Here is an 18,552-nt window from a genome sequence, read left to right on the forward strand (position 1 = left end):
GTGCGCTAACAGATCAATGACTTAAATGTCTTTGATAAATGAAAACTTAAAATATAACAACTACTTATATTTCAAGGGGTTTGTGGCCTGCACAACTACCTGATCTGACTCCCTTGAATTAGTTTCACTGGAGGGCAGCAAAACAAGCATTATATCACAACAGACCGGGACAACTGACAAACTAAAAGCCACAATAATGACATATATACAAGACATTCCAGTATATCAGCTGGTTAAAGTGTTTGAAAACAAATTAAAACATGTGCCGTATTGTACTGATGTTAGAGGAGGTCATTTTCAACACCTTTTATAAACTATCCCAGTTATTGTAATATGCGTTTCTATAAAATAAAAATACAAAGTAATAATTAAGAAAGGTTTGTCATTACACTTCCATGATTCCAGTGCATAGCAACTTTCCGAACGCGCTGTACATTAAATAAATAAATTAAAATAATGACAAAAGATATTTATTGACAAATCAATGCTAACAACCATTGTTGCTTTAGGAAATCTAGTTAGAAATTATAGATTTTTGCTTCAAACCTTGAAGCTTGCTTTAAAAATCATCAGATTTTTTAAAAACTATAACTTCTAAAAATAAGCAATTTTATAACCAATTTACAGACAAAACTGGAATACACCAAGTTCTATAGTCTTTAGTGATCTTCTAATGAGTAAAATGCTCCAATAATCTAGTTTTAAACTTCTTTTTTTAGTTTGCTCTATGAGTACCCTAAATTGCAAATCAATTTATAAATGCCCACACTTTCGAGAGCTTTAGTTTTCTGCTTAGCAATTGCAAGGACAGAGAAGAAATTCTTAGATGAAGCTGCATTACACAATTTTCATTTCATGTTTCATCCAATCCTTCTCTGTTTAGAGCATAACAATTTTTGAGCATAATCTTGTTTTTAAGATTTGCTTCAGTAACAACTTATGACAGCTCTTTAATTATAACAAACTCGCAGATTATTAGACAGCCAAACATTAGACATTAGTAATATTAGTGATATTTTTCAATAAATTTATAAAAACAGAACAATCTAATGATAATAAAATACACATAACTAATTTTAAGTTATCACTTACTTATAGAGTTATGAATATATTTCTTGTTCAGAAGAAATTTTAATGCACCTTCCTTACGTTTCCGATCAAGATTAGGACAGAAGGAGGTTGGTATATGATATTTTTTTATAAGTCTTGCAACGAGTTTACTTAATGGTTTGTAGTTAAATTTGTCGTATTTAACTTCTGGTACACCCAATCGACTGTAATCAATCAATAACCCAAAATATTATAATTAAAAAAAAAAAAACAAAAAATAACTACTTTATGAAAATCAATGAAAGAGAACTTAAAATATTATACCTACATAGTATTTTGAAATATGTTCAAGAATTATTTTTAAGCAGTAGTTTAATGAAAACTATAATACAAATAAAGAGAAAAATACAAAAAAATAACAAACATTGAACATTACATATCTGCGTTTGTTCTACTCTAAAAGATTACTCCTTGATAAGGAATTGTCTCAATTCTATCATCAAGGAATAAAATCTTTCATCCAGTTAATTAGTATATGAAAGTAGGTTGTGATAAATAAATAATAAACATCAATCATTAATTATAACAAATATACTTACAATGCAATACTTTCCATATCACCAAATACATTTTCGGCACCTAATAATCTATCAAGATAAGAAACCAGTTCTGTTTGATGAGATGGGCTTTGCAGAAGGTGATCTTCAATTAAAGATAATTTATCTTGAAATACCATCGGTATCACAAAATCTTCAATATTAACAAACTTATCATACAATCCCAAATAAGAAATAATGTAACATGCCTAAAACAAAAATTTTTTCAACTACAGATGCATTTTATACTTCAAAAAAAATTCTTAAGTTCTATATATATGAACTAATATGAAGTAAGAATAAAAAGTCTTGCCAAAAGCGACATTTAATAAAATGGTCCATAATACAAAAAAAAAAACTTCCAAGAGCAGGCAGTCTCGTCGTATGTTAATGGAATTCAACACAGCAGTCAATGCCACAATTAAATAGATATATTATTGTTAAAATTAGAATGTTAGTAGCAGTTGTAATGAAATAGGAATAGTGTACGTACTTTAGTTCTGACTGTATGGGAACAGTGTAACATACTTTAATTCTGACTATAAGGGTTTTACAATCAGTCTTATAAGTCTAAATAATGAAAACATAAAAAAACATTTTTTATGGAATTTAAGTGAGCTCTACAGTTATGTTGAATTAATAAACTAAAAATTAAAATAAAGCTCTGAGCATAAAGCACAGATAACATAAAAGTATGCTTATTTTTTGCCAAATTTAAGGGAGTTCTACAATATGGTAGATATTTTGTTACCTTACCACTAACCACTGGTTCCAGGGACACCAGACAAATGAGAAAGGATTGTATAAGGTACTTCCACTCACAAAAGGCTTTGCTTTTACTGTATTCTTGTAAAATAGCAAAGAAATTTATAAAAGATTTCACATGAAACAAAAAATATATTTGATCAAAACTGCATCATAAACAGAAAAAAATTAAAACTTCAAGGTTAAAACAGTATCCGACTTTTCTCACTTGCTTAGTACACATAAAATATACCTGTCCATTAGTACAATTTAACTTAAACAATAATTATAATAATAACAATATTCTAAAATACAATGGAAAGCAGCTATGCATCTAACTTTAACAATAAACTGGGCAATTCAAGAAGTATTTCACAAATTTAAAAGCATATAAAAATTTATTAAGATACCTACCTTACAGATCTGGCTGAGGTTTCATTTCATAACAAAACACTCAAGTTTTGACTCACGTAGTTCATTAGCACCAAATTTGCCCATCAGCAATGTTACCAGTGTTGTTTAAAATAGATACACTTATTGGTGTGCAATGTGCTCTCTTTGTGTTCTGGTTTGATGATTTGCAATAAGCAACTGCAGTTCAACATAATTTTCAAACAGAGTACAGTAGGAAGCCTCCTAGTAGGCATACAATTTACTCTTGGCACCAAATCTTCATTGAGACAGGTTGTTCTTCCAGAAGGAACGGTCCGTCTTCTTCCAGAAACAACCGTAAATGGTATCACTTATCTGAACATGCTTCAAAATTTTTTAATTCCTCAGTCAGACAAAGATGACCAAGATGGACACCATTACTATTGGCAAGACGGGGCTAATAAGGCCTTTTCACTACCGCCTAGAAGTCTGATTTTCTTAATACTAGATTCCCAGGTCGGTGGATCAGTTGTGAAGGTCCATCCAATTGCAAGGCCACCTCGCTCCCCACATTTAAACCCGCTAGATTTATTCTTGTGGGGTTTCATTAATGATCAGATTTATGTACCATCTTTGGCTGCTGATCTTGTTAAGCTAAAACTTTGACTTAATCAGACTGTAAAGGTAACATCCAACATACTGGCTACAGTCTGGAATAAAATCAACTTCAGGTGGAATGTATGTTGCATTACAAAATGGAAGCCACAAAGAACCAACTGAATGTCAGGTAACAAACTTGATTGGTTGAAGTCTCATTTCATAGAAAAATACATCAAGTTTGTAAGTCACCAATCTGTAAGTTATCTCTATACATTTTTATATGTGTTTTAAGTTGTGAAGTCATTTTTGAATCGCCCAGTGTATTTAAAAAGAAATAATATAATGAATAAATGGTAACTAGATTGTATCAGTCAATACTAGTGCATTATTTATATTCAAAATCATGGATGAATGAAATCAACAAAATAGAGTACTATTTTTGTCAAATTCTGTGAAAAATTTGCTGTTTATGTATTTTTTTAACTGAATAAGGAAGGTTATGAATTTAAAAATTCAACGTTGATTTGATATCAAGTCAAAGTGATGCAAGATGAAGAATGTGTTGAAAATACAAATTGTTGATTGGATGACGAATGATCAGAGTAATAATAATAATAATCTGAATAAGCTTTTCACAAGCGATAATGATATAAGTACAATTTTAAAACAGTTACCTAATTCTTTTTCAGAACAGAATGTGTGATAATTTTTAGTCACAAAATACAAATTAAAGTGTTGTGTGTCAAATATTCAGTCACCAACAGGGTTAATCACCAGTTTGACTGTTCATCATCCACATTTCCATTTTCCCAATATGATTTGTTGGAATATACAAAACCATGAAAAAAGACTGTACATATCAAACAAATATGATTATAATATAAAATTTAGAAAGATATTTCAATCTTTGGGACAAGTGTACATTATAGAATGATTAAGTATTAAAGTGATTTTCCCTAAGATTGTCACGCCAATAATAAATTATGTAAACATTATATTGCTACATTTCATACCACTTAAAAAAATTTAATAAAACATTTCTGTAAATTTATATTTGCTCAGTTGTAAAAGTTTTTAAACTACTACAAATCTATAATAAAAACTTTTTTGCTTTTTTTTAATACCAAGAACAAACATTGTGAATTAAACTTCACTAGGTAATTTTATACATCACAGATTTTAATATATTGAATACAGTATAGCATAAATTTATTATTACTAATACGTAGAAATATTTAATCTTTATGTATATCTTTATGTAAAAATACTTCTTTCTAATTTTATGATACACAGTTAAATAAAAAAATATAAAGAAAAAACTGATTATTTCTATACTTAGTAAGGACTTATGAAAACTGAACTGAGACTCTTGTTTTGTGTTCTTGTTAATGGCATATATTTATGTATATGACAGTTTGAATCAATTCTGTCTTAAGAAAATGGATTTCAAATTTTTATCTAAATTGTATGACATTAATATGAAAACAACCATTCACAAAGTTCAAAACCAAAAATCAATGCTTACGAATGTGGATTCTTTGCTATGGCCTTTATGACGACTATGTTTTGGGAAAAAACACAGAAGAGATAAGTTATGATGAATCAAAAGTATGACAACATTCATGTAAAACATTAAACAAAAAGTGCTTTATAAATACCCAAAAAACTCAAAAATGTAAACTTCAATAGCCGGAAGAAATAAAAAAATATAATGTACAAATGTTAAAAAATATTAATCACAAATGTTTAATTTTCCTTCGGTTATTTCCTTGTGGACATATTAAAAAATATATTTGTTGAGCCAAAATGCTCAACAAGAAAAGCAATAACCAAAATTATTAATATTAGTTACACAATTATTTTGAAAAATACACTTTCAACTTATTGAAAATTTGGGAGTTTCCACATCAGGAGAGGGATTTTAAGCTATTTTAGTGACTATTATTTAACAAAAGACATTTTGAACATTAAAAATTTGATATTGGATAATTTTTTTTTTTTTCATTTTCAGGCTCCATTCTCTAGAAGTTTTCAGGTAAAATTAATTTTTAAGAAAATAACCCCTAATAACCCTAAGATAGTTAAAAATAATAATTTTTTAAAACTATCCAAAAACTACAGATAAAACCATAATTCTAAATAGAAAGACTTGTAATTTTCTAGGAAGGGGTTGAAAATTATTGACTATTTTTTTTTCAAGGTATACTAAAGAGTAAGGACTACTAAAAAAAGTAAACTTTTTACACTTTAAATGCAACGGATTACTTAAGATGTTTTTAAATTTACAAAATAAATTTTTAAAAAATTTACTGTAGACCACTGAAGTAGAATGGTAAAAAAAGTAGAGGTTTCAAGGTCTATTGATTTAGAAAATAGGGATGCAAAACTCTCATCTACTCCTCCTATTCTGAAGAAAAATATTGTTAAAAAAGAGAAATATTTAAAATAATTTTTTTGAGAGGGGTAAATAATTAAATAAAAATTTTTGACAATTTGCGATCTTGATAAAAAACCTATATAAGAAAATGTTATTGCTTCACTGCCACAGTAAAGATTTGAAATTTTATTTCAGCCAAAACACCACCACCCATTTTCCAATTTTTGCAAAAGTTTAATAGATTTTTTCCTCTGAAGACTGTCTACAAAGTTTGAAGAAAATTGGTCAGCGGGGTCCAGAGTTATAAGACCAAACACAGGTCAACATACAAATACAATGTACAAACATACAGGTCAACATAAAAATGTCTATCTGACAAAAATATATTTTTTGTCAATATATATATTTATATATTTTTTTAGTAAAATATATATTTTTCAATTAATTCAAATCTATTAAAAAAATAAAGGCATACAACTTAAAAAATTCACATTTTTTACCTACATAATTTCCTGTTATAGCTATAACATCAAATATTCTTACAGTGAGAAAGTAACAAACTGAACAAAGCAATAAATAAAATTTAAAAAAATATTTTTACAGAAAATATTGTTATATATGTATATCATAATATATATATATATATATATATATATATATGGTAGACAACCCAGAGTATATAGCCAGAGAATCTATGGTACTGACACTGGCACAAAGAGAATTAAATAAAAATAGAGTTAAATCAATATTATGTTTAATTGGACTAAGTAATCACAAAAACTGTAAACATTCCATGTTGTACAAAATGCACCGACCTGGCATAGAATTCATTGTACTACAGCTTTTATCCTGTTGAATGCAAGATCCAATCAGATTGGATAAGGCAATTAATGGTAAACTGACAGGTATGATTAGATCGAATCACTGTAACAGTTTTTATTATCCATCATCATTAATAAATGTGCCAAAAGATTTCCATGAATCGTTCCACCTATTAATAATGTAGTTTCATTCACAAATTTTATTGCTCCTTTTTGCTCTATTAACATAACCATGATAGTATCATGACTGACATGTGTGCTTTGTTCATGTTCCCAACTGAATTAATAAATGCGTTTTTGACTGTGTCAAAGATGATAAGCTAAGTATTTTATTAAGTGTAACACGCTTTATACCAAATTATTCAAAAAAAATTTTAATTTTTAAATAGACTTATCACCTACAGTAAAATCTTTACTAGTTGAAATAATGAATTCTACAGAAATCAACTTTAACCTTAAAAGTTAATAAGTAAATGAATAACCTCCAATTTGGTTTGTTTTTTCAATAAAAAGATTCAATCACTGATTATTGAAATTTTTTTTTTTTTGTCTTCAGTCATTTGACTGGTTTGATGCAGCTCTCCAAGATTCCCTATCCAGTGCTAGTCGTTCCATTTCAGTATACCCTCTACATCCTACATCCCTAACAATTTGTTTTACATGTTCCAAACGTGGCCTGCCTACACAATTTTTTCCTTCTACCTGTCCTTCCAATATCAAAGCGACTATTCCAGGATGCCTTAGTATGTGGCCTATAAGTCTGTCTCTTCTTTTAACTATATTTTTCCAAATGCTTCTTTCTTTATCTATTTGCCGCAATACCTCTTCATTTGTCACTTTATCCACCCATCTGATTTTTAACATTCTCCTATAGCACCACATTTCAAAAGCTTCTAATCTTTTCTTCTCAGATACTCCGATCGTCCAAGTTTCACTTCCATATAAAGCGACACTCCAAACATACACTTTCAAAAATCTTTTCCTGACATTTAAATTAATTTTTAATGTATTGAAAATTAAATTTCGGAATTGTTAGTGAAAGTAAGCATTTTAGAGAGTGAAATGTTTTAAACATGAGAGCATACTCCCAGTTCAAGTATAGTCGAGTAGTTAATGCAATTTCAACAAAACTGAACAAATTTATCATAAAATTTAATATTTCATTTTTTTTTATCTCCATACTTGCTTATAAAGGGATCACTGTATGTTTTTACAATCCTAATGTATTTTCATTATTCTAGTATGTGCATATATTTAACTCATACTATCTCCATATGATTCAATAAGTTTAGGATTTCTTCCATATTCTACACTTATTTCTTCTGAATAACCAAAAAACAAAACAAAAAACAACCATACAAGCAAAAATGAATTCACGCTTAGCAGACTCAATATAATATCACTAATGATTTTTTTTTTTTAATAAATATACAGAGGTGAGCAACAAAAAACCGAACCCATAATGTAACTGCTGCAGAATCAGTAGGTTATGTCGGAATGAAATTTTATGAATGATACGGATAAAATAAATAAAAAAAAAACATTAAGCGTAATTTAAATGTTGCATTTATTTACCTTATCGTTACAAAAGATGTTCAATATGATCACCCTGGGCATTGATGCACTTTTGTGCTCGACTGATCATATTGAGAGTCGTCTGACACAAAATGTTGTTGTCAATTGTTCAATTGTGTTGATTTCTTATTGAATGCTCACTTTCAGTTCATTAATATTGTGGGGATGCATAAACTCTCTCCTTTAAGTAGCTCCAAAGAAAAAAAATCACAAGTAGACAACTCTGGGGAACATGGAGGCCACCGTCCTCTGCTGACAGCTCGTTCATTTGTGAAAACTGCATGAATGCGATTCAGTGAAACGTTTGATGTGTGACACTTTACTCTGTCTTGTTGGAAGAAGTTATATTTTTTTTCATTATCAGTTAATTTCACATAGAATTCTTTGAAAATGGCATCTTCTGAACTGGCAGTAGATTCCCCTTTCAATATCATCAATGGCCTGTGGAGTCCTAATGGAAGGTTGCCTATTTTGTTTGCCTTTGAAACTGAACCTGTTGTTTTTTTTACTAAATTTTTTAACTAAATCATGTATGCTACTCTTTGTTGTGATACAGGCCTTCAGAAATTTTTCTACGAATACTTGAAAAGATTCTTCAAATTATCCAGAGTGAATACAGGCCTCAACTACAGCTATCCTTTCCTGGATTGAATAAGGCCTTTTTTACAAACAGAACTGCACTACAACAAAACGTATACTGCACTGAAACTTAACCACCTGACAAATGGGAGCACAATTAGTAGTAACATTTACATCCACTCATCATGCTAGTTGTGTGAGAGTCTTTCATAAATAGTGTTGGGTAGCAGTTTCATTATGGGTTCAGTTTTATGTTGCTCACCTGTATAATGCTGTTAACCCATTTTCTGCCAGACATAAACATACACAATTTTTTTTCTAAATAAACTTTTTATTTTATCCATTAGTAGAAATATTTTCATATAAACTAAAAAATCAATTATTGCTCAGGAATAAATAGTTAGTTTATGCATCTTTGGCAAAAAGCATGTAAAAATGTAATTTTCTGAAGAGTATAATAAGAAGACATATGAACAATTTATATTACAATTTATTAAACTGAAAGTAATACAGTAACAGATAAATTTAAAAAAAATTTTTTTTATAAAATAAATAATTATTTTTTTTGCTGTGAATGAAATTCTTGAAAACATTTTGAATTTAGGTGCACTTTAATTTTATAAAAAAAAAAAAAAATTTATGGTTTTTGCATAGCTTACATCTTCTTCTAGCTTTCCCACATGCACTGAAATAACATGTGCCCTTTTTGAACTTAACGAACATCTTCTGGCAAACTGTTTTTTGATGGACGACCCTTTGTTATCTCACTGGTGGTAAAGGAAAATATTTTTAATTTTTTCTTCATTTTCAGCAATGCTTCGTGGTATTTTTATTTCTTCACTCTTTATCAGTGTTTATACAAGAAAAGACCTCTAAAATCAATTTGACTGATTTTACTATTATTTGCAAGTCTGTATATATTCCATGAATTTACTATAATAGAATCTACAACATCTGTAAACAATGGCCACCACCATTTTTTTCCTCTAATTCAAATTCTATAATTTTCAATACCGTTGTCAAAAGAATCAACGCCACCCATACTTTTAGTATATTCTGCTATCATTAATGGTTGAACGACAATCATGGTGTTTTTGGCTGCATCTTTTTGAATTTGATAATGGATCAAATATATCGTATTTGATAACGGATAGCCACTGTGGTTACTAGCAACTGTCACCACTGCATTATGATTCCCAGATAAACTCTACAGCGAAGGCAATAAGCTGAGTTATTAAATCACCGATGCAAATGCCTGCAAATGTCTATCGAGGCATTTGCATCGGTGGCATCCCAACGAGGACATTTACTCAACTCCTCTATTACTGCAAGAAAAAATTAAAACGAGATCAACCATCTTGAAACAAAAACAAAACAAAGAAATAATGAATGTCTTTTAAGTGTAAAACAAAGCTGTAATGTGATTATTATTACAGCATAACCAACATATTTCCAACTGTATAAAAAATCTTCAAAATTATTCATTTAGAAACAGAACACAAACTAAATATAAACATCAACTTCAAAATTAAGAAAAAACACTTAACTTAAACTGTACTAAAAATAGGATCATACTTAAAGGCCTTTGGAAAATTTACCAGAATAATTCTATTTTGAAGCTTTTGAGTAAGGTTAAAAACTCACCTGGAATGCCAGGACAACTAATTAAGGTACTGCTTGTCGTTCCTGGACAAAATTATAAAAATAAGCCAGGTGCTAGGCCTAAAAATAAGTATTAGACTGAAATTGGAGAATATTACGACCTTTGTCCCAGAGGTTGTATGAATTATGGTGAAGTTACAGATAATCCGATATACCAGGGCTATTTAAAAGTTCTTGGCTTGAACAGATTGCACAAGTACAACCAAATGATTTAAGATGTTTGTCAAGTATGCTCCTTTAGATGTCATGCAGCAAAGTTTCAGATGCATGCATTTGTGGCAATCAAATAAAGTAAACACGCTTAGACATTTTCTGAAAAATGGTTAAAATTGAAGTTCAAGCTGTTATAAAGTACTTTGCTTTAAAAAGTTTAACCCCGGCGGATGTATAAAAAGAGTTGGGTTCCACTTTAAAGGATTCTTCCACTTTATTTTTAAGAAAAATTGGGTTGTTGAATATGTACACATTTGTGCATCCATTCAAGATGGTGAATACTCAGGATGCCCAAAAACCGCTATAACTATAAAATCATTACAAAAATCCACAATGCCACATATAAAATGATCATAGAATGAAGATAAATAAGCTTCCTGATATTGTAAACATCTCAGTAGATCATGTCACTACATTTTACATAATGTTTCGGGTTTAAAAAAGCTTTCTGCTCACTGGGTGCCACAATTGTAAGATCAGAACAACAAAAAATGGATATGACTGAACACTTCTCAGGCTAAACTTTTTTAAATGTGATTCCACTGAATTTTTTGATGTTCACAACAGTAGATGAAACATGGACTCACTGTTAAATGCCAGAGACCAAACAGAACTCTAAACAGTGGGTGAGAGCAGTGAAAGTGTGCCAAATGTAGCAGAAACAGTTCCATCTGCAAAAAAGTCATGGCTATAGTTTTTTTGGAATTTTCGAGGAATGATGCTTACAGACTATCGAAAATGGCAGGACCATCACTGGCGAGTATTAGACTTCACTACTGGACCAATTGAAGGATGCTATTCAGGCTAAACATCTATACCCGGCCAAAAAGAACGTGCTTTTTCATCAAGATAATGTCTTTGCACATGTCTCAAATTGTTCTGCAAAACTTCATGACCTTCACTTTGAAGTGCTCTAAAGTACATCAAATTCAACAGATTTAGCTCCCAGTAATTACTTCCTCTTCTCAAACCTGAAGAAATAGCTCACCGGATGAAAATTTACTTCAAATGGTGAAATCAAAGCTGAGACAACAGCATATTTTGTAGAGCTGGTCATAGCACATTATACTGAGGGTATTAAAGCGTTGGAAAGTCATTGGTCAATATGTATCAAAATTGCAAGATAATATATGTGTAAATGAAAACTAAAAGATTCTGAAAAATCCCTATATTTTCTCTGTCAGGTCGAGAATTTTCCGAATGGCCCTTGTAGTAGAAGCCCAACAATCTTCTGGTAAGGAGAAGTTGGTTCTATTGCGATAAGACATTATTTGTGTCAGGGCTTCATCCATTCACAGTCCATATTGAAAACAGAGTAGAGACCTGGGTTAACCAATCTTGTGATTTTCACAAATGGTTGCAGGATAAGCTAGAATAAATGAAGACTTCCTTGTGATTAATTATCAATAAGAATGTTATAGTTCTCCAAGCTGAAATCTATTACACCTTGTAGGGTGTTAAACAGCACAAGAAGATGAAGGTAAAGGTAAGCATATCTTCAACTACTATGATAATCTGCTGGTCTTTAACATATTGCAGTCATATAGATTTTGCAGTGTTCTGATGTGGGATAAGAATGTTGCCAGGATTCACTAGCTGTCTAAATTTACAAAAAGATGGAGCTGCATTCAAAACAGGGCCTACAGAATGATGAGAAAACTGATGTACTCATAAAAAAGAAGCTAACAAGTACTTCCTATCAAGCACAAAATCTCTATTTGTGGTATTAACCTTATTGTGAACAAAACCATAGCTTTTCAGGTAAGCTAATAACATAATGGAAGATTGATTTAATACCTCACTCACAGTACGGAAATGACACCAATTCACCCAGACTCCTTGATCCTAAAGGGCAAAAGATGGTCTTTCAATTATCTTTCATCGACAGACATGAAATTTCAGAGGTACATAAATTAAGATGAGTTCATGTACGGTAATGATTGATGATTTGTCAAATTTGTTAATTTAAAAAAAAATGGAAAGCACATATTGTAGAAAGTGCTATTCGAATGGAGTGTTTCCACATGTTTGCAGCTTTAGTTAACATTTCTGGGAGGAAAGCATTAACATTCTGAACTGGTAAGAAGGTACTAGTAATCAACAGAGAACAAAATCTGAATAGACTAGGTTACCTTTTTGTCAATAAATAATATAATAAACGTTATTGCTGAAATCCTTTGGAGCTTTCAGTTCTCCTATATAATAATACTAATAATACAACTACCTAACAATTTTTTTTTAATACAAACTTACCCGTGTAAGCTAATGTTTGAGTCTTTCCATGCGTAAAATCTTCACTATTTCTCATTATATATAGAGCTGAATAATATGGATTCGATACATTTGCAAAACAATTATGCAATGTTTGAGTCATAGCATCTAACTTCCTCCCTGAAATTAAAAAAAGAAAGCCATATTAACATCCTAACATAGAAGAGCTTATCTAAAATGGATAATTAGTGTTACAAATTCTTTTTCTAGAAATGGCAGGATTTAGATGTATGGTAATCATATATTTTTCAAAAAAATAAATACTGTACTAAGAATAATAAACATTCAAAAATATTTACAGATATGAGAAGTTTATATCCTGTCAAACAACTATTAACATATAAGATTCACTTCTGTGTGCTCTGCTTTAAATAACAGCTGAGTGGATGATTGAAAAGTGGTTTTATTGCTCTTTACACTTTTGTATATACCAAATGTAAAATAATGAAGGGTTGACTTTAACCCTGAAAGAGTTAGAACAATTAGGGGGTGTAGGGTGATACATAATGATAACTCTTTTTTCTATTTTCAATCATTTGACTGGTTTGATGCATCTCTCCAAGATTCCCTATCTAGTGCCAGTCATTTTATTTCAGTATACCCCCTACATCGTACATCTGTAACAATTCGTTATACATATTCCAAACGTTGCCCGCCTGTACAATATTTTTCCCATCTACCTGTCCCTCCAATATCAGAGTGACTGTTCCAGGATGCCTTAATATATGGCCTATAAGTCTGTCTCTTCTTTTAATTAGAACATGAACTTATAAATCCAACAAGAATCACTTTCACAACAAGAATCACCTGTTTTATGAAGTTCAAGTCTAGTATCTATCAAAGGAAATTTATAAGAACATGAGCTTATAAATCCAACAAGAATCATTTTCTTTAGCCAGAAGACTTTAATTACACTGAACTTCTTGAGAAATTAATTTATCAACATTAGAATTAGGGAAAAGTTAACTAATGGAGACTTTTAATACAAAATTATTAAATAAAAATGTGAAAATGTATTACATAATATTTTATTTTCAATTCCTTGACCAACTGCTTACCACATTTGTTCCTTATTGCATAAACAAAATTATAGTTACAGAAGTTTTATAACGTAGTTATAAGAGGAAAAATTTTGAAATAGATACAGAATTAACACATAAATACATCTTACATTACTAAACATTATGCTCATAGTCTGTACAATTCTAGAAATATTGTAAACTTTATTTACACTATCTGGAGCAGATTTTCAATACAAAAATGTAATTAAAATGATAGAGAGTAACATGGTATTAACCTGTCAGAGTTTAAAAACCTCAGTTGATGTGCAAAATGATTGCTAGACTGGTGTAGACATTAAAAATATCAAGACAAGCACATGAACACATACATGTGAGTATGCTGTATGGTGAACTTGTCAACACTGCAAATAGTGACAAATCTATGAGGTTTGATTAAAAAATATGCAAAATTTTTTAATTTCCCACACTGCGTAAGTCCAATTGTCACAATATTTTTTTGTTATGTTGATATACTTATCCTTAACGTATGTTTACATGGGCAGTCATATTGGATGCTTAGTTTATTTTTGGCTGTTGAAAAGATTACATGTGTTTTGGTATGATTGGCGATTTTTAACTTGCGAAAAAATGGAACAAAGAATTTGGTTTAAGAATGGAATTAAGTGCAGCACCACGCTGAAAATGTTGAATGTTGCTTTCAGTGATTCTTCTATGAATAAAACAAGCATTTTACAAGAGGCACAAATATTTCCAAGAGGGCCATGTTGAAAATTATGAGCACCCTGGATATCCCAGCACATCAACAACTGATAACAACATAAAAAAGTGAAGAAAATGATTACGGACAATTGCCAAATCACTATCGGAGAGTCAATAAGGATTACTACTTGGAGGTTGTAAGCTGTTTGCGTGAAGCAATCCGAAGAAACAATTCATGGCATTACACCATGAAAATGCACCTGCTCACACAGCACTGCTTATTCATGAATTTTTGCCAAAAAATAACACTGTTATGATACATCAGCCTCTGTATTCATTGGACATAGCCCCCTGTGACTTCTTCTTATTTCCCAAGCTGAAAAGAACCATGAAAGATGATATTTTACCAATATTCAAGAGGTAAAAACAAAATCGCGAAGAAGCTAAACACCATACCGGAAATTGCATTCCAGAAGTGCTTCAAAGACTGGAAAAGATGTTAGCACAAATGAATTATATCTGAAAAGGAAAACTTTGAAGGTGACAAAATCAATATGATGAATAAATATTTTTTGAGAAAAACTAAATTCTGCATATTTTTTATCAAACCTGATACATGCTGTTTTAAGGAAAATCTACTCTGTCCAACTACATTTGAAAAGTCAAAAGTTGTTACCAAAACACTTTATGTTGATCTAAACACTAAACCTCTATCACATTATGGCAAAGTCTGTGAATCAGCTGCTAACCAAAAACAAACACACTATGTTGACTGATCAGAATTTTTGAAAAAGAAAACTGGCAACAAAAAAAACATCTTTAAAAATGTCATAACTGGTAATGAGATATCTCATATGGGCGAGATATCTCACCCATACAGGTGTACAATTATAATGTAGAAATTAAAATTTAACAACTATAGTGGTAAGAAAAACAACACCTCGACTAAAAAATAGTGCAATAAAGTGACTTCAAAACCACGGTCATATTACCTAAATCCTGACCCCCACCCATAGGGAAAGACACACACCTTGTGACGATCCTGGTCGCCACAACACCCCTTCCATTCCTAGCCCCAATGGACTTTACTAGATGTCATCTTCTAGGCACTCTACACCTGATAACACAACACAGTCATCGGTTTGGCCTCTCTCAGGATGCCACCAATGTAAATGCCTCGGCAGACATTTCCACCAGTGTATTTACACCACTTACTATCACCTTCGTATGGCCTCTTCCAACCATGAAAACCTACCATAACTTACCACCATCAACTATCAAATTAACAGATTCACCGAAGCACAATCCCCATGCCTTCCTCTAATACCGAAGTTCACATAAAAGATCTTCCTATACCTAATTTCAATTAGACTACACACTCAGATCATTACTTGACTGAGTCTTCAAAAACCAAAGATATTATCCTCATAACAACAAACGAGTGTTCATCACGACAATTTTGTATAAAATTCAATTTTCTCAAAGCCTTCATTTACTAAAAAATCAAGAAATAGATTCACAAATTTAATAAGCCTCTAATGAAACAGATACCCTATCTCTCTCTCCTCTGGTCCGCTTTTGGGAGCATGGTCAATGCCTACCCCTCCCACACCATAGCTCCATCACAGAATTTTCCACACATCTACCTCATCCTAACAGCAAATAACTGGTACACAACATTTTATCCCAGAGCATATAAAAGTAGTTTCTATATGTATTTCTCACCCTGTATTCAAAAATTTTAACAGAATTTTTCTATCACCATTAGTATTCAAGTTACTCCCTGTTCAGTGTTATATACATTATGGAAATTATGCTATTATCTTATGGTATTACGCATTTATAATACATAAATGAATTAAAAATAATTGTATTGATTAAGCATTTAAAAATGATCAGTTTGTTATGAAAGAAGGTCTGCAATGGCACAGAACAATACAGTCGTATCTGCTGGATGATGCAATTCTAAAATGGGTCATAAAATGGCTCTTTTACAGATTTATCATTGTTTATCAAAGTGATGTCACAAGCAACATCTGTTTTGATCATAATGTCAGAGTCATTGATTCAAGCCATAGCCAGTCTGTGTTCAGTGTTCATTCTGTTGGCATCTGTACATCATGTGTATGTGCTAATATAATATGGTTCAGAATAAATGTTTCTCAGTTATGATTTATTCTAAATTTACATTTCATCTTTTGAATTCAAGACATGTGATGAATATTTGTTGTAATGTTCGTATATTTTGTGATTTTATAAAATGCCTAGAAATTGTGTAAATCTCCCCCCCCCCCAGGCAGCTTTTGCTACATTTGTGGTAGCATTTAATCTCAGAAACAAAGTTTTACCCCTCTCATCAAAAAATGTTGAGCTTTATTTTGGTTGCAAAGTTGGTGACCAGACAAACATTGGGCCCCTCGGCCCCTCATATTTATTGTGCTACTTGTGTCTGACTCCTTACAAGCTGATCAAAGGCTTCTTGGCACATGAACTTTGCTGTTCCAATGATTTGGTGGGAACCAAAAGAACATGCCATCGAATGTTACTTTTGTCTGACTAATACTGCGGGCATGAGTTTAAAATCAAAGCACACTATAACTTCATTTACCATCTGCCATGAGGCCTGGAGCTCACAGTGAAGAACTGGCTGTGCCTTAAACCACAAGAAAATATACTTGAAGGTGATCAACAGCACAAAGATTTGGCAGAGGATAATGATAATGTAAGGGTTGATCCAAACTATGAAGCTTCGTGTTCATCTGGTGAACCTCATTTACTACTAACACAAGGAGTCCTCAGTGACCTTTTACGATATCTGAATTTATCAGAGAAGGAAGCACAACTTTTAAGCCCACAACATTTTTTCCTCCAAAACAGACGAAAGTATGTGTTTTTAGAAATAGGCATGATGACTAAGAATTTCTTTGTATTTGAAGAAGGACTTGTTTTTTGTAATAATGTTATGTTTTGTCTGTAACAGAATTATTTGGTCATGAGTACAAAATAAAGTGGCGTTTGTTTACTGATCATTCTAAAGCTAGTTTGAAAGCCATGCCTCTGCATATTGGGAATAAGTATCCACCAGTGACACTAGCTTACACTACGGATCTGATAGAAACTTATGTTAACATGAAAATTCTGCTAAATAAAATAAAGTATGAAATATTTCAGCGAAATGAATATCTGTGGTGAATTGAAAGTTATTGCTCTGTTGTTAGGTCTTCAACTTGATTTCACCAAATACTGTTGTTTTCTTTGCAAATGGGACAGCAGAGATCAAAAAAGGCATTACATAAAGAAAAAATGGCCAAACCGAACAGCATTAATTCCAGAAAAGAATAATGTTAACTCACCAGTTGTTGATTCAAAAAGAGATTATTTACCTCTACTTCATATAAAGCTGGGACTAATGAAAAACTTAGTGAGTAACAGATCAAAGTGGGTTTAGATTTACTTACTTAAAAAATAAATTTCCAAAGATCAGTGAAGCAAATCTCAAAGGAATCTTTATAGGACCTCAAACTAGAGATTTATTTAATGACAGCAACTTCAATAGTACGTTCAATGAGGTGGAGAAAGTTGCATGGAAGTCTTTTAAGAGAATTTGCCAGAACTTCTAAGAAAACTATAAATCCAAAAATTACAAAGAAATAGACGATCTTTTAAAATCTTATAAAATCATGGGATGCAACATTTCACTGAAGATTCATTTCTTGGACTCTCGCTTGGATTTCTTCCCATCAACTCTAGGAGCAGTCCCGATGAAAATGATGAACGGTTCCATCAGGATATTGTTCTGGGACAAAAAATAAATCAAATTTTGTATACCAGTGATATCTACGTTAACCAGGACTCATGCCAAAATGCCTATTTTGGTAAAATAAGCACAATGGGCTCTCAATAAAATATTCCTATAACATTTGTACCTAATTCGATGAGCCCAGACAGATGCAGCATACAGCATTATAGCT

The 18,552-nt window shown here is 31.2% G+C and overlaps 2 protein-coding genes across 10 annotated transcripts in view; both read right to left on the minus strand.

Moving 5' to 3' along the window:
* Window positions 1–6,691, minus strand: part of LOC142329304 (exonuclease mut-7 homolog) — a 38,005-nt gene extending 31,314 nt beyond the window's left edge. The window contains exons 1-3 of one of the 2 annotated variants that reach the window (XM_075373772.1): window positions 6,555–6,689; window positions 1,650–1,855; window positions 1,093–1,274 (exon numbers count right to left, since the gene is read on the minus strand). In XM_075373772.1, coding sequence (XP_075229887.1) covers window positions 1,093–1,274; window positions 1,650–1,786 — 319 coding nt within the window. In that variant the 5' untranslated portion in view covers window positions 1,787–1,855; window positions 6,555–6,689. Of the gene's footprint in view, window positions 1–1,092; window positions 1,275–1,649; window positions 1,856–6,554 lie in introns of both variants that reach the window. The other variant, XM_075373771.1, reaches the window with a different exon arrangement.
* A 2,645-nt stretch (window positions 6,692–9,336) lies between these two features.
* Window positions 9,337–18,552, minus strand: part of LOC142329306 (exonuclease mut-7 homolog) — a 65,927-nt gene continuing 56,711 nt past the window's right edge. For 7 of the 8 annotated variants that reach the window (XM_075373776.1, XM_075373775.1, XM_075373779.1 and 4 more), the window contains 2 exons: window positions 12,843–12,980; window positions 9,337–10,039 (listed from right to left, as the gene is read on the minus strand). In XM_075373776.1, the coding sequence (XP_075229891.1) occupies window positions 9,954–10,039; window positions 12,843–12,980 (224 nt within the window). In that variant the 3' untranslated portion in view covers window positions 9,337–9,953. The remainder of the gene's footprint in view (window positions 10,040–12,842; window positions 12,981–18,552) is intronic. The other variant, XM_075373773.1, reaches the window with a different exon arrangement.

Source organism: Lycorma delicatula, chromosome 8 (assembly GCF_047948215.1).
Source record: "Lycorma delicatula isolate Av1 chromosome 8, ASM4794821v1, whole genome shotgun sequence".
Lineage (NCBI taxonomy): Eukaryota > Metazoa > Arthropoda > Insecta > Hemiptera > Fulgoridae > Lycorma > Lycorma delicatula.